The sequence below is a fragment of the Dipodomys ordii genome, unplaced genomic scaffold (assembly GCF_000151885.1).
Source record: "Dipodomys ordii isolate 6190 unplaced genomic scaffold, Dord_2.0 Scaffold31, whole genome shotgun sequence".
Lineage (NCBI taxonomy): Eukaryota > Metazoa > Chordata > Mammalia > Rodentia > Heteromyidae > Dipodomys > Dipodomys ordii.
In genome coordinates this window covers 2,443,140-2,465,419 of record NW_012267247.1, presented here as the reverse complement: position 1 = coordinate 2,465,419, position 22,280 = coordinate 2,443,140, and the positions used below count along the sequence as shown (strand labels likewise).

The following is a 22,280-nucleotide window of genomic DNA, read 5'->3' as shown; positions in this document are numbered from 1 at the left end:
GATTCAAAGCCATCCTGGGCAGGAAAGACTGTGAGACTCTTATCTCCAATTAACCCACAAAAAAGCCAGAAGTAGAGCTGTGGCTCAAGTGGTGGAGTGCTAACCTTGAGCAAAGAAGCTCAAAGACAGTGCCCTGGCCCTGAGTTCAAGTCCTAGAATATGGGCTGGGAAGGTGGTTCAGTGGTAGAGCACTTGCCCTGCATGCATGAGGCCCTGGGTTCGATTCCTCAGCAACACATAAGCAGAAGAAAAAAGTCAGAAGTGGTGCTGTGGCTCAAGTGGTAGAGCATTAGCCTTGAGCTGAAGAGCTGAGGGACAGCGCCCAGGCACAGAGTTTAGGCCTATGACCGGATCTCCCCTTCCCCCCAAAAAAGAATAGAATAGAAAAGAAAGGAGGGAGGAAATGGAGGGAGGGAGGGAGGGAAGGAAGGAAATGAAGGAAGGAAGGAAGGAAACGAAGGAAGGAAGGAAGGAAACGAAGGAAGGAAACAAACCAGCCAGCCAGCCAGCCAGCCAGCCAGCCAGCCAGCCAGCCAGCCAGCGGGGAGCTGTGACTCACACCTGTAATCTTAGGTACTCAAAACTGAGATCTGAGGATTCAAAGCCAGGCCAAGCAAGGAAAGTCTGTGAGACTCTTATTAATTAACCACCAGAAAACTGGAAGTAGGTCTGTGGCTCAAGTGGTAGAGCGCTAGCCTTGAGCTGAAGAGCTGAGGGACAGCGCCCAGGCCCAGAGTTCAGGCCCCACAAGAAAAGGAGAAAGAGAAATGAGGAGAAAGAGAAAAAGGAAGGGAGGGAGGAAAACATTTCATAATGCTAAGAATTAATTATGCTACTCGCCACTTCTCCACAGCAGGAGAAAACGTTACAGCCCCAATCATATTTTATTTGTTATATTTTTTTGGGGGGGGTCCGGTCATGGGGTCTGAACTCCGGGCGTGGGCGCCGTCCCTCAGCTCTTCAGCTCAAGGCTAGCACTCTACCACTTGAGCCACAGCGCCACTTCCAGCATTTTTCTTTTTGCTTATGTGGTGCTGAGAAACCAAACCCAGGGCCTCATGCATGCAAGGCAAGCGCTCTACCACTGAGCCACCTTCCCAGCCCCCCAATCACATTTTAAAACACTGGTTCAGGGTTCTACTTTTTCCACTAGAGACTGAATTTCCCATGTGAATTTTACCAAAAGAAAATGGACACTTATTACAAAATTACAACCTGTGAAACAGCAAGATTTTTTTTCTTGGTCGTGGGGCTTGAACTCTGGGCCTGGGTGCTGTCCCTGAGCTCTTTAGGTGAAGGCAAGAGCTCCCACCCAGCAAAAGCAACACTTAATAAAAGTTGTGGAATGTAGCTCAGTAGTACAGCATTTGCTTCATATGCACTGAGATCTGGGTTTAATCCCCAGCACTCAAAAAGAAAAGGAAGATCTAAATGTCTCTTGTATAATGGGGAGAGATACCTATTTTGAGAGTAATTAACACGTTTCAAGGGCACAGTTACTAAGGACAATCACTCATGCTTACCATTTGTACTGATGCACACAGCTCGATCCCGCTGCAGAGAGTCGCATCCATTTTGCTTTTCTGCACACACTCCTATACTGTCTCTTCTGTCCGGCTGACCCACAGTTTCAACTCTGTCAATGACGTAAAGGTCATCTCATCATTTTTGTCTGAATATAATGTGATACCTAATAGTCTCTAGCTGAAAAAGAGCAAACTCTTTTCTAAAGAACAGCAATAACGATTAAGAAGTTTACATTCTGGGTACTGTTGTAAATATTTCATAGTTGTAGCGTACAAATGGCACTTAGTCAATGACGTACCACATATATGAAGATGGCCCCCTAAGATTATGGGACTCTTTATTCTCCCCTTTCTATATATAGGCACATAATGCAGTATGCAGTAGAGTACCATGCTGTGCAAGTCCAGACTAGGAGCTGCAGCTTATATCATGGAGCCTTGGTGTGCACTAGGCTACAGCACTGAAATCTATGCATATACATCCCATCGTAGAGTACTACATGACATTCTCCATCTGTAAATAATCTCTCTAAATTGTCCTACTAACCTATGAAGTGTGAGCTAGTACCATCACACCCATTTTATAGCTAAGGAAACTAAGTTATAGAAGCAAACAGCAAGATGAACAACCCTGACTCTGATCATCTAGTTGGTGACGGGTTGACTATGAAGTCTACATTCATAGCTATGAAACACATTTTTATCTTATGTTCTGGAGTTAGACACAGAATATTTGTCTTACTTGTCATTATAATGGTTATGACTATTACTGCCATCAACTAAACCTTCAATGAGAGTTTGTAAGGATTTTCACTGTTTATCAAGTAATTACACTATTTAAGAATAGATAGTATAGCCTGGTGCTGGTGGCTCACGCCTAGAATCCTAGCTACTTAGAAGGCTGAGATCTAAGAATTGCAGTTCAAAGCTAGTCCAGGCAGGAAAGAAGTGGCACTGTGGCTCCAGTGGTAGAGCGTTTGCTTTGAGCTGAAAAGTGCAGGGACAGCGCCCAGGCCCAGAGTTCAAGACCCACAGCCAACCAAAAAAAACAAACAAAAAAATTCGGCTCATGCCTTTAAATCTTAGCTACCCAGGAAGCTGAAATCTAAAGCTTGCAATTCAAAGCCATCTCAGGTTGGAAAGTCCATGAGCCTCTTATCTCCAACTAACCAGCAGAAAACTGACTGTGGGTCAAAGTGCTAGAGCACTAGCCTTGAGCAGAAAGAGTTTAGGGATAGAGCCTAAGCCCTAAGTTCAAGCACCATGACTGATAAAAACAAAAACAAAAAAAATTCAACTCAAAACAGATCAAAGACTTACATGTAAGATCTGAAAGCATAAAATTCCTAGAAGAAAATAGAGAAACCGGGGCTGGGAAGGTGGCTCAGTGGTAGAGCGTTTGCCTTGCATGCATGAGACCCTGGGTTCGATTCCTCAGCACCACACAAGCAAAAAGAAAAAAAGCCAGAAGTGGCTCTGTGGCTCAAGTGGTAGAGCGCTAGCCTTGAGCTGAAGAGCTGAGGCCCAGAGTTCAGGCCCCACCACTGGACCCCCCCCCAAAAAAAAGAAAATAGAAAAACCTAACATTGGTGATGGGAATGGTTTCTTGGATATGACCCCCAAAAGCAAAAGCAACAAAGGTAGCAACAGATAAGTAGGATCACATCAAACAAAATGAGTAAAAAAGGTAACATAAGGAATAAAACTTTTTTGAGGAAGTGGTGCTGTGGCTCAAGCGGTAGAGAGCTTGCCTTGAGCTGAAGAGCGCAGGGATAGTGCCCAAGCCGAGAGTATAAGCCCCAAGACCAACCAAAAACAAACAAACAAAACAAAAATGGTTTATTTTTATACAGAATATTGAAACAAGGTCTGCACACATGCTAAGCATGCATTCAACTACTAAGTTACACTCCAGTCCAGGAATGGCAGAAAATATTTGTGATAAGGCAATTAGAAAGTAAATATTAAAAAAAAAAAAAAACCCTACAACTCAAGAGGAGAAAAGCAAATAACCTCATTATTTAAAATAAAAAGGGCCAGGGCTGGGAATGTGGCTCAGCGGTAGAGTGCTTGCCTTGCATGCATGAGGCCCTGGGTTCGATTCCTCAGCACCACATAAGCAAAAAGAAAAAAGCCACAAGTGGCATTGTGGCTCAAGTGGTAGAGCACTAGCCTTGAGCTGAAGAGCTGAGAGACAGCGCCCAGGCTCAGAGTGCAGGCCCCATGACTGGCAAAAAAAAAAAAAAAAAAAGGGTCAGGTGCCAGTGGCTCACGCCTGTAATCCTAGCTACTCAGGACGCTGAAATCTGAGGATCTCGGTCAAAGCCAGCCCAGGCAGGAAAGTCTGTGAGACTCTTATCTCCAATAAACCACTAGAAAACAGAAGTGGCGCTGTGGCTCAAGTGGTACAGTGCTTGCCTTTACCTGAAGGGTTCAGGGTCAGCACCCAGGCCCGGAGTGAAAGCACTACAACTAACAAAAAAAAAAAAAAAAAGGACATTTGCTAAAGAATATATACACATTCCCAACAAGCTAAAGGGCATATAATGAAAATATACTCAAAATAGTAGAAGGGCACCAGTGGTTCATACCTGTAAACCTAGGTTCGAAGCCAGCCCAGGCAGGAATGTCCATGAGACTCTTCTCCAATAAACCACCAAAAAGCCAGACATAGAGCTGTGGCTCAAATGGTAGAATGCTAGCATTGAGCACAAAGGCTCAAGGATACTGTCCAGACCCTGAGTTCAAGCCCTTAGTTCAAGCCCAAAACATAAACACAAAAAATAGTATCACCTCACATCTTTATAGAAAAAAACCAAAACCAAAAACAACTTAGTGATAATGTGGAAAACACAGAAACTCTGTGTATTGTTGTAAAATGGTACAACTCCTGTAGAAAGCAATGGCATGGAATTACGACAAGATCCAGCAATCCCCAAAAGACTTCAGTCCTGAAATCAGGATCTGATAAAGACACTTTCACTTCCACATTCGCTGCAAATTACAAAAGCGAGGAGCTGGTAACAATCTAAACCCCTACTATAGATGACTGGAAAAAGAAATGTGGCACCTGGCTGGGAAGGTGGCTCAGTGGTAGAGGGCTCGCCTTGCATGCACGAGGCCCTGGGTTTGATTCTTCAGTACCATATAAGCAGAAAAAGCCGGAAGTGGTGCTGTGGCTCAAGTGGTAGAGCGCTAGCCTTGAGCTGAAGAGCTCAGGGACAATGCCTAGGCCCACAGTTCAGGCCCCACAACCGACAAAAAAAAAAAGAAAGAAATGTGGTGCCCACTGCTGGTGACTCAAATCTATAATCCTGGCTGCTCAGTATGCTGGGACTTCGAAAAGCACCATTCAAAGCCAGCCTAGGCAAGAAAAAACAACAACAAAAACACTCAAATAGACTCGGTCTATTTGACAGTAGCTTATGCCTGTAATCCTAGCTACTCAGGAGGCTGAGATCTGTTGATCATGGTTTGAAACCAGCTAGGGCAGGAAAGTCTGTGAGACTCTTATCTCCAATAAACTACTCAGAAAAAGCCGGAAGTAGTGCTGTGGCTCAAGTGGTAGAGCATTAGCCTTGAGCACAGAGAAGCTCAGGGACAGAGCCCAGACCCTAAGTTCAAGACCCAGAACCAGCAAAAAAATAAAACCAGGGTGGATAATGTATTGAGATGAAGATGACATGGAAGAAGAAATACACAGAGTTTGTCCTAAAGAATGTATAACTATTCTTGAATTTACTCTGACAATACCTTGTCCCTGAGCACCACCCTGATTCAATACTTGCTGTTCTTGAGCCTCTTTCTGCTCAAGACTAGCACTCTACCACTTGAGACAGCACCACTTCTGGCTTTTCTGAATAGTTTATTAGAGAAAAAGTGTCTCAGGGACTTTCTCGCCCTGGCTGGCTTCAAATCGCAAACCTCAGATCTCAGCCTCCTGAGTAGCTAGGATTCCAAATATGAGCCACTGGAGATGGCTTTTTGTAATTTTTCAACTCCTCAGTCTTTTTAATTTTGTAGGTTGTTGGGCTTGAACTCAGGGCCTAGGCACTGTCCCTGAACTCTTTTGCTCAAGGCTAGTGCTCTACCACTTTGAGCCAAAGCTCCACTTACAGTTTTTTGTCATTGTTGTAGGGCATGAACCTTGAGCCTGGTGCTGTCCCTGAGCTCTTCAGCTCAAGGCGAGTGCTCTACCACTTGAACCACAGCACCAATTCTGGTTTTCTGGTAGTTAACTGGAGATAAGAGTCTCATGGACTTTGCTGCCTGAGCTGGCTTTGAACCGTGATCTTCAGATCACTGCCTTCTGAGTAGCTAGGACTAAAAGGCTTGAGCCACTGGTGCTTGGCATCCACTTATAGTTTTTGAGTGGTTAATTGGAAATAAGTGGTAGAGTGCTTGCCTCACATGCATGAGGGCTTGGGTTCAATTCCTCAGCACCACATAAACAAAAAAAAATCAGAAGTTGTGCTGTGGTAGAGCACTACCCTTGCGCTGAAGAGCTGAGGAACAGCATCTAGGCCCAGAGTTCAAGTCCCAGGACAGGCCAAAAAAAAAAAAGTTTCTGGGGAAGTTTCTTTTTCTTTTTTTGTCGGTCGTGGGGCTTGAACTCGGCCTGAGAGCTATCCCTCAGTTCTTCAGCTTAAGGCTAGGGCTCTACCACTTGAGCCACAGTGCCACGTCCTCTGGGGAATTTTCTGAGGGGGACTTTTCTGACTGGGCTAGCTTTTTTTTTCTTTTTTGGCCAGTCTTGGGGCTTGAACTGCAATCCTCAGAGGAGCCACTAATGCCTGCAACTCCTTAATTTTTAGTTTAGTTTGCTTTGCTCCACCTAAAGTGTCCTTTTCAGCTTCAAATGAGATAATGGCTTCACTAATCTTGCATCAAGAATATCCTTCCCTACCTCTTAGTTCCACTGCAGCCTGGATGTGGGTTTTTTGTTTTTTTTTCTTGTTTTTTACTGGTAATGGGTGTGAACTGAGGGCCTTGTGCTTGTTCAGCTGGTGCTCTACCACTTCAATCACATTCTAGCCTAGCCTGGCTGTTTTTATACTAATTTATAAATTTCTTATTGACATTGAGCTGATGGTTCTGCTTTTTTCTTTCCCTCCACTTTCTTTCTTTTCCTCTTCCCTTCCTCCCTCCCACTTTTCTTTCTGAGAGACAAAGTTTCACTATACACTCCCAGGCTGGCCTCAAACTATGGATCTTCCTGCCTCCAAGTCATAGGATTATAGGTGAGCATAACCACACCCAGCTAAAGCAGGGTTTTTAGCTTCTTTTATATTTGTGGTATGGGGGGTCAAATCTACTCCCTTGTATATGCTAAACTAGGACTCTACATTGAGTCACATCTTTACCCCTTGACTTTTTTGACACACAGTCTTGCTAAAGAAATCAGGCTGGTCTCAAACTTAAAATTGTCCTGTCTCCATTCCTAAATTCTGGATTAATAGACCTGTAACATCATGCCTGGCTTTGGCCTTTTCTTTCTTAACTTTTGCATTACCTGGCTGGGAAGGTAGCTCAGTGGTAGAGTACTTACTTGCCTTGCATGCATGAGGCCCTGGGTTTGATTTCTCAGCACAACATAGGCAGAAAAAGCCAGAAGTGGCGCTGTGGCTCAAGTGGTAGAGTGCTAGCCTTGAGCTGAAGAGCTGAGAGACAGCGCCCAGGACCACAACCGACAAAATCATATCACCTAAAGTACCCATTGCATGGATAAAAATCAATGAAATGTTTAGCCTCATTGAAAGAGAAAAGATTGAAGTTCATCAGAAAAATTGCCTTATATTTTGGCAAAGTAATTTTAAAGCAGAATACAGAGGGAGAAAACTTTAAGAAATATTCCTTGACTAGGAGGAGGACACAGAAACTGAGGAAACAGGGGAAAACAAACAAAAGCTAGATCCATCAGCTGCACTGGACATTGATGGAAATGAACTAAGCAACTTAAGAGCAGCGATGAGAGGGAGAGAACGAAAGGGAAAGCGGGAACAGCTGACACTGCGCAAAAGGAAAGAAATGTACATGTACCCGATGTGGAAGAAATAGCTGTACTGTCAAGGCTCATAGATTTCACAAACTGTAGGGCTGGGAAGGTGGCTCAGTGGTAGAGCGCTTGCCTTGCATGCCTGAGGCCCTGGGTTCAATTCCTCAGCACCACATAAACAAAAAGAAAAAGCCGGAAGTGGTGCTGTGGCTCAAGTGGTAGAGAGCTAGCCTTGAGCTGAAGAACTGAGGGACAGCGCCCAGGCCCAGAGTTCAGTCAGGCCCCACGACCGGACTCAAAAAAAAAAACAACACAAACTCTATAGACCATGATGATGCCAATTTGCCTTGTGAAGGTTAGAATGTGTTTGTGACTTTAACTAAGTACCACTATCTCACAATACTATGAAATATGTGGAATTTATGTAATCAGTTAATCTCAATAAAATTATTTTAAAAAAAGAAATATTCTTTGGAAGGAATATTCATTACGTGTGAACGAACACCTGCCTGCAAGTATTAACAAATAAACAAAAAGCTAAGGTGTAGAATCCTAATGTACTTCACCAAGCAGCTGGCTGATCTTATACAAGGCTATAATGAACACTGTAGGGAAAATGTTTCTGCCTGATATTCCCCAAGTGTGTGATAGAGCCAAGTGTCAATCTGGAAGGCCTACTCCCTCTTTCTCTTGCGAGGGTCACAGAAGCAAAATATGAAACTCCGGCTAATCTACAACTTTCCTGGGACTGTGCAATGTCTTTTATGATATCAGAGGAACTGACAGGATTTCAAAGACAGTAGTTAAAAACAATTATTATCTAAAAAGCATTGTACTCATGATATGGGATGTAGCTCAGTGGCAAAGCACTTGTCAAGCAAGTACAATTTCCTGAATTGGATCCTCAGTACCAAAAAAGACCAAAAAAAAAAAAAAAAGCAGCTAAAAAAGGCCAAACAAAGAAATGCACTCATTACCTGACTTATGAAGTGGTAACCTCATTATATAATACCTTAATAATAACACTTAAATTATACTTAAAAATTAACTTCTGGGGCTGGGGATGTGGCTTAGTGGTAGAGTGCTTGCCTAGCATGCATGAAGCCCTGGGTTTGATTCCTCAGTAGTACCACATAAACAGAAAAAAAGGGAAATGGTGCTGTGGCTCAAGTGGTAGACATGAACAAAAAGAAGCTCAGGGACAGTGTCCAGGCCCTGAGTCCAAGCCCCAGGACTGGCAAAATAAATAGATAAATAAAAAATTAACTTCTGCCAGGTACTGGTGGTTCACACCTGTAATCTTAGCTACATAAGAGGCTGAGATCTGAGGACTGAAGCTAGCCTGGGCAGAAAAGCCTGTGAGACTCCAATGAACTATCAAACAGCAAGATCAGAACTATGGCTAAGGGGTAAAGTGCTAGCCTTGAGCAAAAAAGCTCAGGGCCAGGGTCCTGTCCCTGAGTTCAATCCCTAGGACCAGCACAAAACAAAGGAAAAAGGGGGGAGGGCAATAAAATTTTACTAAAAAGTAAGACCAGGAAAAGTTAGAAGCAAAGAGAGAAAGGAACATTCAGAAAGAAATCAGGGAGATAAAATAAAAGGGAGTTGCCAAAAGATGCAGACAAGGACTGTTAAGATCTAGCCAGGAGGCTGAGAATGTGGCTTAGTGGCAGAGTGTTTGCCCAGAATGCAAGAAGCCCTGGGTTAGATTCTTCAGTACCACATAAACAGAAAAGGCCAGAAGTGGCACTGTGGTTCATGTTGTACAATGCTAGCCCTGAGCAAAAGAAGCTCAGGGACAGTACTCAAGCCCCAGGAATGGGGGTTAAAAAAATGCATTAGATTTATAAACTAATTTGTTGAATGGTAACCCCTTTTTACAAGTACTGAAAGAATACGAATACACACGCACGCACGCACGCACACGCGCACGCACACACACACACACACACACACACAGAGCTAGGAACACAAATTTTCTGGCTTTAGCTGCTATAAGCCTTCCAGAAACTTCAGCAAACACAAAATAGCTAAGCAAAGTAGTACTTACAGAGTACAGTCATCCTTCCAAGTACCCTTAAAGCAACTAAATAAAGTTTATCTTTATTCAGGTGGGCCTACCTGCCCTTCCCACCCCCATCTTCTCACTTAACTGCTCCTGCCTTTAAAGGAAGAAAATAATTTCATTCCATGCTCATGGGGGAAAAAAAAATGACAAAAATGCGAAGTGTAGCTAAGAATACTGAGATCAACTGAGTTTCAGTTAGCTGCTCTGCCAAGTGGGCCAGTCAAACTTCTTCAAAGGCAGAAGAGCAAATAGTTCACTAAGGCTCCCAGTGTCAGGCTACAGCCAGCATGGTTAAGCTGTGGACTGAAATCAATCCATGTCCCTTCCCAGGAGATTCCTTAATGACAGTATTGTTTAAGCAAGAGACACAGACATATTTTTCTGGTTAAGTCATTAAAAAAAAAAAATAACACGAGGCCGGGTGCTGGTGGCTCATGCCTGTAATCCTAGCTACTCAGGAGGCTGAGATCTGAGGATCGCGGTTCAAAGCCAGCCCGGGCAGAGAGACCGTGAGACTCCTATCTCCAATAAACCACCAGAAAACCGGAAGTGGAACTGTAGCTCAAGTGGTAGAGCGCTCGCCTTGAGCTGAAGAGCTGAGGGACAGCACCCAGGCCCAGAGTTCAAGCCCCACGGCCAACCAAAAATAAAAATAAAAAAAATAATACGAGGGGGCTGGGCCCCGGTGGTTCACACCTGTAATCCTAGATACTCAGGAGTCTGAGATCTGAGAATCATGGTTCAAAGCCAGCCTAGGCAGAAAAGTCTGTGAGACTCTCTTATCTCCAATTAACTACCAGAAAACTGCAAGTGGCACTTGGCTCAAGTGGTAGAGTGCGCACCTTGAGCAACAGTGCCCAGGCCCAGAGTTCAACCCCACAAGGAACCAAAACCAAAACAAAGAAACCCCACAAAGGGTGAGGTGAGATATACAAAGTGAGACAGAGCACAAATTAATGTGGTCTGACAACTGTAAACGATTCAATGCTTGCCTGGTTTTCACTATGCTCAGCCCAGCGTAACAAACTCTGCTGATAGAATTTTGCTGAGTGTTAATCCCAAGTTCTTGCTCTTCTTAGTCTCTTGTTAGAGGAGGCACGGAGAATATCTGAAAGTTTTTTTTTTTTGTTTGTTTGTTTGTTTTTGGGTCCGGTCATGGGGCCTGAACTCTGGGCCTGGGCGCTGTCCCTCAGCTCTTCAGTTCAAGGCTAGCGCTCTACCACTTGAACCACAGCGCCACTTCTGGCTTTTTTCTGTTTGCTTATGTGGTGCTAAGGAATCGAACCCAGGGCCTTGAGCATGCAAGGCAAGCGCTCTACCACTGAGCCACCTTCCCAGCCCAATCTGAAAGTTTTATTCAAGCTAATATTGTTGTTTTCCTCTAGCCAGTGGTCCATCCTGGGGCTTGAACTCAGGACCTGGGTATTGTTCCTTAATTCTTTTGCTCAAGGCTAGCACTTTATCACTTTAGCTTCAAGCAGCACCTCCAGCTTTCTACTGGTAAACTACAGATAGGAATCTCAGACTTTCCTGCAGGGACTGGCTTCAAATTGAAGATCCTCAGATCTCAGCATCCTGAGTACCTAGGATTAAAGGTGTGAGCCCCTAGCCCCCAGCTTTGAGAGCTTGCTCAAGGGTAGATCTCTGCCACCTGAGCCACAGCTCTGCTTCTGTGCTTGGGGCTTTTTTTTTTTTTTAATTGGAATATCACAGACTTCCTTGCCTGGGTTGGCTTCAAATCACCATCCTCAGATCTCAGCCTCCTGAGATGCCTCCTGATCTCAGGTATGAGCCTGATTATGAAATCATCTTTTTGTTTTTAAATGAGATAATCTTTTTACCTCAATTTATCAAGAGAGCTAAACATACTGAGTACAAGTGTTTTCTATACATCATCTTAATTCATCTTCAAATAGCATTATGAAAACTGATATACATAGAACTTCCCAAAGTAACACTGTTTGTAAAGGATGGAATGAACTTAGGACATTTTATTTTATTATTTATTTATTTTTTGTCGGTCATGGGGTTTGAACTCTGGCCTGGGTGCTGTCCCTCAGATTTTCAGCTAAAGGCTAGCACTCTATCACTTAAGCCACAATGCCACTTCCCGTTTTCTGGTGGTTTATTGGAGATAAGAGTTTCACCACTTTTGCTGCCCAGACTCCTGATCTCAGCCTCCTAAGTAGCTAGGATTATAGGGGTGAGCCACCGGCACCTGGCCTAGGACATTTTAAATCTAGCTTCTGCATTCTTTACACACATGGCTAAATCCACTTGCCTGAATGTCAAGGTCTGCCCACAGAAGTAGGTTGGAGCGCTTGAGTACAGAACACCAGACGATTCTGAATCATTCCGGAGGGCTATATTTCTTCGACTGCTCAGACTGTACCCCTCAAAGCCAGCTGTCCACTCTTTTTAAAAGCAAATATATTCAACATTATTAGAATCTTTTCAGTGATAACTTCAACGCAGACACATTAAATAGAATGGAGAAGTGAAAGTGACTATCATAGATGTTAACCCTGTCTATGTTTAACAAAACAGAATATTCAGTAACAGGGTCCCATAGTTTGTCCCACACATTACAAAAAACTGTTTAGTATATTAGCACATAATTCTAGAATGGAAAATCAAACAACTATTACCTCCCAGCTAGTAAAATCATGGTTCAAATTTGTCTGAACTAGAGTGGAGCATGCTACATATGCACAAGGCCCTGGGTTCAAATCCCCATACCACATTAAAATAAATAATTAATATGTAGCCAGGTGTGTGGCAGATATCTTAGTTTCAGCTAACTAAGAAGCTGAAACGGGAATAAACTGAAGGAGAGAGACTAATTTTAAACATTAAAACTTTTAAGTAGGGCTGGGAAGGTGGCTCAGTGGTAGAGCGCTTGCCTTGCACGCCTAAGGCCCTGGGTTTGATTCCTTAGCACCACATAAACAGAAACAAAAAAGCCAGAAGTGGCACTGTGGCTCAAGTGGTAGAGTGCTAGCCTTGAGCTGAAGAGCTGAGGGACAGTGCCCAGGCCCGGAAGTTCAAGCCCCATGACCAACAAAAAAACAAACAAAAATGCTTTTACGTAAACTCCTCTAGCCACATTACTGAGGGTTTGGAAAAAAAAATCAGTGTCCTATGCAGTATTTTCAATCTTAGTTTTATGTTATGCTAAGAATCTATCTAGCATTAGTTGTTATTTTTGCAAGTACTAGGGTTTGAACTCAGGGCTTGGGCACTGTCCCTGAGCTTCTTTTGCTCAAGGCTAGTGTTCTACCACTTGAGCCACAGCACCACTTCTGACTTTTTCTGTTTATGTGGTACTGAGAAATCGAACCCAGGGCTTCATGCATGCTAGGCAAGCACTCAACCTTTCAGCCACATTCCCAGTCCCTCCAGCATTAGTTTTGAACTCTAAAGTTAAGAACTGATGAAGACCAAATTTACATGAAGTAGTTAGAAAGAAACATGATTCATATTCTTCTCACCAGTTCAGGACTTACCCTGAAGAATAAACTGCTCAGCCTGCTACTTGTAGCACAGAATATAAATGTTTCTAAACATAAGTAAGCTCCATCAATGGGAAGAGAACAGCATACCGTGTGGCACCAGTGTGGAATGGCCTATCTGGGGGACACTCCAAGGACTCCACTCTTGCCGGCCATCTCCACGGGCACAGACTCTGAACTGGTAATCGACATTGGGGTCTATGTGCAATACTATGAATTCAGTTTCAGAACCTACATAGACATCTTCAAAATGATTTGAAGTGCATTTACGAAACTGGAGCCTGTAATCTTGGGCTGTAAAGTCATCATCCACCTAAAAAGAAAGGTTTTCTGTTAAGTAAAAACTAGAGGACAAGTAGAAACATTCTGGACCAACCACATAGGCCCATGAACTGAATATGGGCTATACTAGATAGAGAAGACCAAAAGAAACGCACCATTACTATTTTCCTTTTATTTTTAGTGGTTGGTATTAGCCTTGGCTTACACAGCTGGGGCTCTATCATTTTAGCCACACCTCCATCTACTTCTCCTACTTCTGCAATTCTGAATTACATACCTTACACCACCGAACTATGATGCCTCCAGGTTTTTCTATTAGTTCTTCTATCTGTACTGGTGGGCGAGATGCTACTGTCCCATGCTTAAAAATGTGGTCTTTCACTATGTTAAGAACTGAATCATCCAACTGAGCAGATAAACATGGCACATCAACCAGTAAAGGCACTTCTGGTAGGCTGAGGAAACAAAGCACATGTATTTAAGAGACTTTTAACTCAAAGAGTTGAAAACATACTTTAGGTCAGTTACATGTTAGAAGGATCCTGAATTCCCCCAGAAAAGAGTATGGGGGTTTAATCTTTATGTTATATATATAATCTTTTTATTTTTTTGGTTGGTTGTGGGGCTTGATCTCTGGGCTTCGGCACTGTCCCTGCGCTCTTCAGTTCAAGGTGAGCACTCTACCCCTTGAGCTACAGTGCCACTTGTGGTTTTCTAGGGGTTTTTATTGGAGATAAGAGTCTCACGGAGGGGCCTGGGAAGGTGGCTCAGTGGTAGACCGCTTGCCTTGCATCCATGAGGCCCTGGGTTTGACTCCCCAGCACCACATAAGCAAAAAGAAAAAAAGCCGGAAGTGGTGCTGTGGCTCAAGTGGTAGAGCGCTATCCTTGAGCTGAAAGCTGAGGGACAGCGCCCAAAAAAGAAATGTACTCCTTATCTTGCCCATGTAATTTAACCCCTCTATACGGTATTTTCACAATTAAAAAAAAAAAAAAAGGCTCATAGATTTTCCTGTCCTCGCTGACTTTGAACCATGACCTCAGATCTCAGCCTCCTGAGTAGCTAGGATTACAGGCATGAGCCACTGGCACCTGGCTAATTATTATTATTTTTATTTGTTTTATTTTTTGGGTCCGGTCGTGGGGCCTGAACTCTGGGCCTAGGCACTGTCCCTCAGCTCTATTCAGCTCAAGGCTAGTGCTCTACCACTTGAGCCAGAGCGCCACTTCCGGCTTTTTCCTTTTTGCTTATGTGGTGCTGGGGAGTCAAACCCAGGGCCTCATGGATGCAAGGCAAGCGGTCTACCACTGAGCCACCTTCCCAGCCCCTGGTTAATTATATATAATCTATATGTTATATAAGATCATTGGAATTTAGGAATCATAGTGCATGCCTATAATCCTAGCATTCCGGAGGTTCAGACAGGAAGATTACAATCTCAAGGCCAGCCTGGAGCCTAGACTATATGAAAAAATCGTGTCTCCACATTCCTCTAATACATTGGAGCTGAAAAAGATCTGTAATAACACTGCCAAAGATTATAATCACAACTATTTCACAGCGATACCCAAGGGTAAAAACTTGAAAAAATAAGCTGGGATCCAGTGGCTCACGCCTGTAATCCTAGCTACTCAGGAGGCTGAGACTTAGGATCACTATTCAAAGCCAGTCCGGGCAGGATGCAACTTTTTTTTTTTTTTTTGGTCGGTCGTGGGGCTTGAACTCTGGGCTTGGGCGCTGTCCTTCAGCTCTTCAGCTCAAGGCAAGCACTCTACCGCTTGAGCCACAGTGCCACTTCTGGCTTTCTGATGGTTTATTGGAGATAAGAGTCTCACGGACTTTCCTGCCCAGGCTGGCTTTGAACTGTGATCCTCAGATCTCAGCCTCTTGAGTAGCTAGGATTACAGGCGAGAGCCACCGGTGCCCGGCTCAAGGATGAAGCTCTTATCTGCAGAGCTGAGGGACAGGTCCAGAGTTCAAGCCCATGACTGACCAAAAAAAAAATTTGAAAAAATATATTCCTTTCATCTTGGGAAAAAAAGGAGACATTACTGAAACACTTAAACCTATGTCCCAAGGACAAACTCTTTTACCTGTCCAACTGGATGTGGGAAGCCTTTTTGGCAAAGCTCCACAGTTTTTCATTCTGTTCTTCTATCCCACCAAGAATGGCAATCTCACCTACAACCAAGTGTAAGAAAATGAGTACAGTGAAAAATGGCCACACCAGAAAGCAACCAACAAACACAATTTGTGTCTATATGGGTTCCCAGTTCTCTTGTAAATAATTCCTGCTAGAAGTCATGCCACAGGAGGAAAAACTGGGAGAGCAAGGGAAGGGTGATAAAAATAAATGTACTTATCACCTGACTTATATAACTATAAACCCTTTCTATTTTACCTTTATAATAACAATTTTAGGGGCTGGGAAGGTGGCTCAGTGGTAGAGTGCTTGCCTTGCATGCATGAGGCCCTGAGTTCGATTCCTTAGCACCACATAAGTAAACAGAAAAAAGCCGGAAGTGGCGCTGTGGCTCAAGTGGTAGAGCGCTAGAGCCTTGAGCTGAAGAGCTGAGGGACAGCGCCCAGGCCCAGAGTTCAGGCCCCATAACCGGACCCAAAATAAATAAATAAATAAAATAATAACAATTTAAAAAAAAGAAGTCATGCCATACTCAAACTTGCAAAAGGCAATAAAGTAGGAGACTATTTTAGTTTTACACTAGTGGCTCATCTGTATAGTCTTAGTTACTCAGGGGCTAAGACCTGGAGGACTGAGTTTAAAGTCAGCCAGAGAAGTCCATAAGACATTTAACCACCAGGGGGGCTGGGAAGGTGGCTCAGTGGTAGAGCGCTTGCCTTGCATGCCTGAGGCCCTGGGTTCCATTCCTCAGCACCACATAAGCAAAAAAAAAGCTGGAAGTGGCACTGTGGCTCAAGTGGTAGAGCGCTAGCCTTGAGCTGAAGAGCTGAGGGACAGCGCCCAGGCCCAGAGTTCAGGTCCCACGACCGGATCCAAAAAAAAAGACATTTAACCACCAAAATGCTGAACTGGAGGCATGGCTCAAGTGGCAGAGAACCAGCTGTAAGCAAGGATAAACACAGAAAAAGAAACTATTAGCAGGAAGCCAGTGGCTCATGCCTGCAATCATTGTTACTTAGGCTGATCTGAGGATCTCAGTATCAAGCCAGCCTGGGCAGCGAAGTCCATGATTTTTTTTTTTTTTTTGGTTGGTTGTGGGGCCTGAACTCTGGCCTGCATGCTGACCCTCAGCTCTTCAGCTCAAGCCCAACACTACCACTTGAGCCACAGTGCCACTTCCAGCTTTTTCTGCGTATGTGGTGCTGAGGAATTGAACCCAGGGCCTCATGCATGCGAGGCAAGCGCTCTACCACTGAGCCACCTTCCCAGCCCATGATTTTTTTTTTTTTTTTGTATCAGTCCTTGGGCTGTAACTCAGGACCTGAGGACTGTCCTTGAGCTATTGTGCTCAAGGCTAGTACTCTAGCACTTAAGCTACAGCACTATTTCTGGCTTTTATGGTAGTTAATTGGAGATAAAGAGTATCACAGGCTTTCCTGCCTGGGATGGTTTCAAATTGTGGGCCTCAAGATTTCATCGTGGAGTAACTAGAATTACAGGCATGAGCCACTGAGAGACTCTTATATCTGATTAACCAACAAAAGGCTAGAAGTGAAGCTGTGGCTCAAGTGCTAGCCTTGAGCAAAAATGCTCAGAGACAGCTCCAAGGTCCTGAGTTCAAGCTCCAGAACTGGCACCAAAGCAAAGAAGAGAAGAGAAAAAATAAGAAAAGGAGGCTATTTTATAAAAGCTAGGCTCAAGAGGAAAGGGGTTACAGTATACATGGCAGCATTTTACCAGAGATAAGAAAGGTTGTGTTCCATACAAGCACTCTATTTCCAATAATCAATTTTCCATAAAGCAGTAGGCTCAGGAATTTTTTTCCATCCCTACTACAGAATCTTTAACTTTAATAGAAACAAAATATTATCCTCATAGGAACAACAGGACACAAGGTCTTAAAAAACAAATGAATGCCTGGCACTGGTGGCTCATGTCTGTAATCCTAGCTACTCAGGAGGCTAAGATTTAAGGAAGAGCGTTCAAAGTCAGGCCAGGTAGTAAAGTCTATGAGACCCTTACATCCAAGTAAACTACCATAAAAGCCAGAAGTGGAGTTATGGCTCAAGTGGTAGAGCATTAGTCTTGAGGAAAAAAAAAAAGTTGAGGGACAGCGTCCAGGCCCTGAGTTCAAGCCCTAGGATCAGCCAAAAGAAAAAAGGAAAAAGCCAAATGATGTAGTCAGATGTGCCAGAGAAAACATCATACATTAGGTCAGAAATTACTCAACAGGACAATAGAAAATGTAGTACAGTGGGTATGAAAATAAACAACTTCTAAATCCTCCATAGTACTGAAAAACACTGCCAAAACTCCTTGTTATCTCAATGCACCCTGGAGTTACTGAAGTTAGAGCCTATGATTCTCTTCACCCAAAGAAAAACAGGAGCCTGGCACTATTAGCCTGCAATCCTATCTATAGATCTAAGCTCCGGCTTAGATCCACAGGATCATGACTTGAAGCCAGTTAGAGACAGAGAAATCTGAGAAACACGATCTCTAAAATAACAAGCAGGGGCTGGGAAGGTGGCTCAGTGGTAGAGTGCTTGCCTTGCATGTATGAGGCCCTGGGTTCGATTCCTCAGCACCACATAAGCAGAAAAAAAAAAGCCGGAAGTGGCGCTGTGGCTCAAGTGGTAGCGCACTAGCCTTGAGCTGAAGAGCTGAGGGACAGGGCCCAGGCCCAAAGGTTAGGCTCCACGACTGGACTCCCCCCCCCCAAAAAAAAAGCAGGGGCTGGGAAAGTGGCTCAGTGGTAGAGTGTTTGCCTTGCATGCATAAGGCCTTGGGTTCGATTCCTCAGCACCACATAAGCAGAAAAAGCCCTAAGTGGCGCTGTGGCTCCAGTGGTAGAGCGCTAGCCTTGAGCTGAAGAGCTGAGGGACAGCACCCAGGCCCAGAGTTCAGACCTCATTACCGACAAAAAAAGGCAAAAAACAGGGCCAGAGATGTGGTTCAAATGGTTGAGTATGAGATAAGCAAGCAATTGCCAAGCCAGTGTGAGTCCCTGAGTTCAAACACCAGTATTATCAGAAAGAAAAAAAAAATTCTACTCAGAAAAACAGAAACACATTGAATACTGCTTCCAAATGCTCCAAATTCCCTTGGGAGGAAGAGTTAGAAATTAAAAATGTTTTTGAAGTATATAAAAAAAAATTCAAGCACCAAGTGCTATAACAAATATGTATTTGCCCCAAAGGATTTATTTTCTAAAATGAAAACAGTCCTTGGATGATGAGTGAACACTCCTGACCTGTGCTGGCCTGTTTCTGAGTTTGTTTCCAAGTCCAAAGCCTCCAGATAAAGATATTCTGTGGTCTTACTAAAAAGAATTTTCTCAAAGGCACTATTATTGTCAGTGAAAAATAGGAACTTCTCATTGACCATTATAATTACTATGTAAAGTTAACACTGAATTCAAAGGAGATCAAAAGGCAATTAACTTCCAGCTGGAGTGACAGACTTTTGAGCTATCCATACATTTTATCCTATGCCATCCACCAAGCTCATTCTGTGGGATGGATGGACTTTAGTTTCCTTCTTGAGCTCCTTTTCCCTTCAAGTGCTCTTTAAATGTTGGCATACATTGGTGTTCTGCCCTCTGCCACCAGTTCTGCCCATATTATACAGTATCTCTTGATGATTTTACTTACACATGGATTTGGATTGAATGCATATACCACTGTGACTCTGACACCTTCAGGACCCAAAATGAAATGCCCAAGTGTCCCATAAAATCTCTATTCTTCCTTCACCTCCTGTGCCAATAAATAACACCACCATTGACCTCATCACCCAAAACCAAGCTCATTTTCATCATCCAAAATCCTTCCTTTTCCCCTTCATTTTATATCCACATAATCATCCATAACTAATCAATAATTTTATCCCCCCAAAATTTTTTTGGCCAGTTCTGGGGCTTGCACTTTGGGCCTCGGCTCTGTCCCTGAGCTTTTTTTTTTTTTTCTGTTGGTTGTGGGGCTTGAACTCTGGGCTTGGGGGCTGTCCTTGTGCTCTTCAGCTCAAGGCTAGTGCTCTCCACTTGAGCCACAGCACCACTTCCGGTTTTCTAGTGGTTTATTGGAGATAAGAGTCTCACGGACTTTCCTGCCCTGGCTGGCTTTGAACTGCGGATTCTCAGATCTCAGCTTCCTGAGTAGCTAGGATTACAGGTGTGAGCCACTGGTGCCCGGTTTCCCAGAGCTTCTTTTGCTCAAGGCTAGCACTCAACCACCTGAGCCACAGTGTTACTTCTGGCTTTTTCTGAGTAGATTCTTGGAGATAAGAGTCTCAAAGGCGCTGAGAATGTGGCTTAGTGGTAGAGTATTTGCCTAGCATGCATGAAGCTGTGGCAAGTGGTAGAGTGCTAGCCTTGAGCAAAAGAAGCTCAGGGACAGTGCCCAGGCCCTGAGTTCAAGCCCCAGGACTGGTTAAAAAAGAGTCTCATAGATTTTCCTGCCTGGGTTGGCTTGGAATCAAGACCCTCTGATCTCAAACTTCTGAATAGCTAGGATTTTAGGCATGAGTTACAAACATCTGGCTTCCATGGATCCTTGATTTTGCCATTCACTCTAAACCTGATGTCACTTCGTGGCATCACGGCCATCTCTTTTCCTTTGGTATGCTTGATAAATTTCTTTTTATTTTCCCCCAACATGTTGAGGATAAATACTTTTTTTTTCTTTTTTGCTAGTCCTGGGGCTTGAACTCAAGTCATGGGCACTGCCCCTGAGCTTCTTTTTGCTCAAGGCCAGCACTCTACTACTTTGAGCCACAGTGCCACTTTTGGCCTTTTCTGTTTATGTGGTGCTGAGAAATCAAACCCAGGGTTTCATGCATGCTAGGCAAGCACTCTACCACTAAGCCATATTCCCAGCCCTTGGGCTGTTTTCATAATACTTTCTTTATATTTTGAGACAAGGTCTTGCTGTAGCTCAGCCTGGACTGGAACTTGAAATCCAGGCCAACCTAAAACTTGGAATCTTGTTATATCTCCCTCCTGAGTGTTAGATTATACATGTATGCCTGGGTTTGAACTCAGGCTCTTGTGCTGGCTAAGCAGGCACTGTATCACTTGAGTCATGGCCCTAGAACTTTTCCTTTTAATAATTTTTTTCTGAATTTCAAAAAGGTAGTACAATAGGTTCTAATTTAACTTGTCCATCTAAGTGTCCAGGTGAACTTCAAGCTCTATGGGATTCCTTCAGAAAACTACCCTGTACTTTTCTAGACAGACAGATCTCACTCAGCATGTCTTCTCTCACTGGGCTATGAATCCCAAACAACAGAACGGCTACCATTTCATTTAGTGAACCTGACAGACACCCATGTTGGCAGTAGGAAGGTCCCTATGAAGCAGGGGAGAAAATAAGGCAAGACTTCGGTATGACTTAACCAAAAAATCTTGTTCAAGATAGAAACATAAGAATCTAAGTTTCACCAGGTACTGGTATCTCACACTGGTAATCTTAGCTATTCAGGAGGTTGAGAAAAAGCCAGAAGTAGAGGTGTAATACAAGCCTTCGGCAAAAGAAGCTCCTAGACAGTGCCCAGGCTCTGCGTTTCAGCTCCAGGACAGGTACCAATTAAAACAACAAAACCCAAAAACCCAAAACCAAAATCAAATCTAAGTTTCAGAAATAAACCAATCATTTTAACATTCTCAAAGAGATGGGGATTTAAATTCTATAAACTACATACACTGAAAAATATTTGAACAAATTCAAAATAACCTTAAAACTGTTCCACAAAACACATGGAATCACAAAACCATTTGGACAAATCATTTATTTTATTTTATTTTATTTTTGCCAGTCCTGGGTCCTGAACTCAGGGCTTCCGCACTGTTCTTAAGCTTCTTTTTTTGCCCAAGGTTAGGACTCTACCACTTGCCCCACAGCACCACATTTTTTTGGTTTATGTGGTAATGAGGAATTGAACCCAGAGGCTCATGCACGCTAGGCAAACACTTCACCACTAAGCCACATTCCCAGCCCCTATTTACTGCTTATTTTGTAAATGATTCTGATCAGTACTTCACTTATACTTACCATGGGATACTTCAGATCTGTCATATTATAAACTCTCAAGATAGAAACATCCCAGGGACCCCATAGATGTCAAGAAGCCTGCTGGTATCTTGACACATCAGCCACGTATCAATCTGAATGAACCACATTTAACAGGCTCTCTGGACTCCCACCTTCTCGGACCAGGTCCTCTGCAGTGGTAACTCCATGTTCTATGAGCTTCTGGCAGTCATCCAGTGGTTTAATGGTCTCCTGTTCAATGACGTCCACCTGTTGCAAAAGTGTCACCAATCGCTCATCCAGGAGCTTCCCAAGGGTTCCCTTTAAGTCATTAAAGTGCTGTTTGAGCACATCCCTTGTCTGTGATGCACTCTCTTTGATCTAGAAGGAAATTTTTTAAAAAGCTCAAATTTAGAATATTTAGAAAAAGTTAAATCACAGTCATCACCATCATAATTATTAAAAGGTACAGCACAACTTTTATCTTCCATTCATTAAAAAGAAAATGTTAACCAGGCACTGGTGGCTCACACCTGTAATCCTCACTACTCAGGAGGCTGAGATCTGACGTGGTTCAATGCCAGCCCGGGCAAGAAAGTCTGTGAGACTCTTATCTCCAATTAACCACCAGAAAACTGGAAGTGGTGTGGTGGCTCAGGTGGTAGAGCTGAAGAGATTAGGGACAGCGCCCAGGCCTAGTTCAAGCCCCATGAAGGGAGAGGGAG

The 22,280-nt window shown here is 43.6% G+C and overlaps 1 protein-coding gene across 1 annotated transcript in view; it reads right to left on the bottom strand.

The window, feature by feature from the left end:
- Positions 1 to 22,280, bottom strand: part of Crlf3 (cytokine receptor-like factor 3) — a 42,042-nt gene that overhangs the window by 547 nt on the left and 19,215 nt on the right. Inside the window, exons 2-7 of the mRNA XM_013016573.1 lie at positions 21,729 to 21,936; positions 15,477 to 15,564; positions 13,661 to 13,838; positions 13,192 to 13,414; positions 11,871 to 12,003; positions 1,524 to 1,636 (exon numbers count right to left, since the gene is read on the bottom strand). Of these exons, the coding sequence (XP_012872027.1) occupies positions 1,524 to 1,636; positions 11,871 to 12,003; positions 13,192 to 13,414; positions 13,661 to 13,838; positions 15,477 to 15,564; positions 21,729 to 21,936 (943 nt within the window). The remainder of the gene's footprint in view (positions 1 to 1,523; positions 1,637 to 11,870; positions 12,004 to 13,191; positions 13,415 to 13,660; positions 13,839 to 15,476; positions 15,565 to 21,728; positions 21,937 to 22,280) is intronic.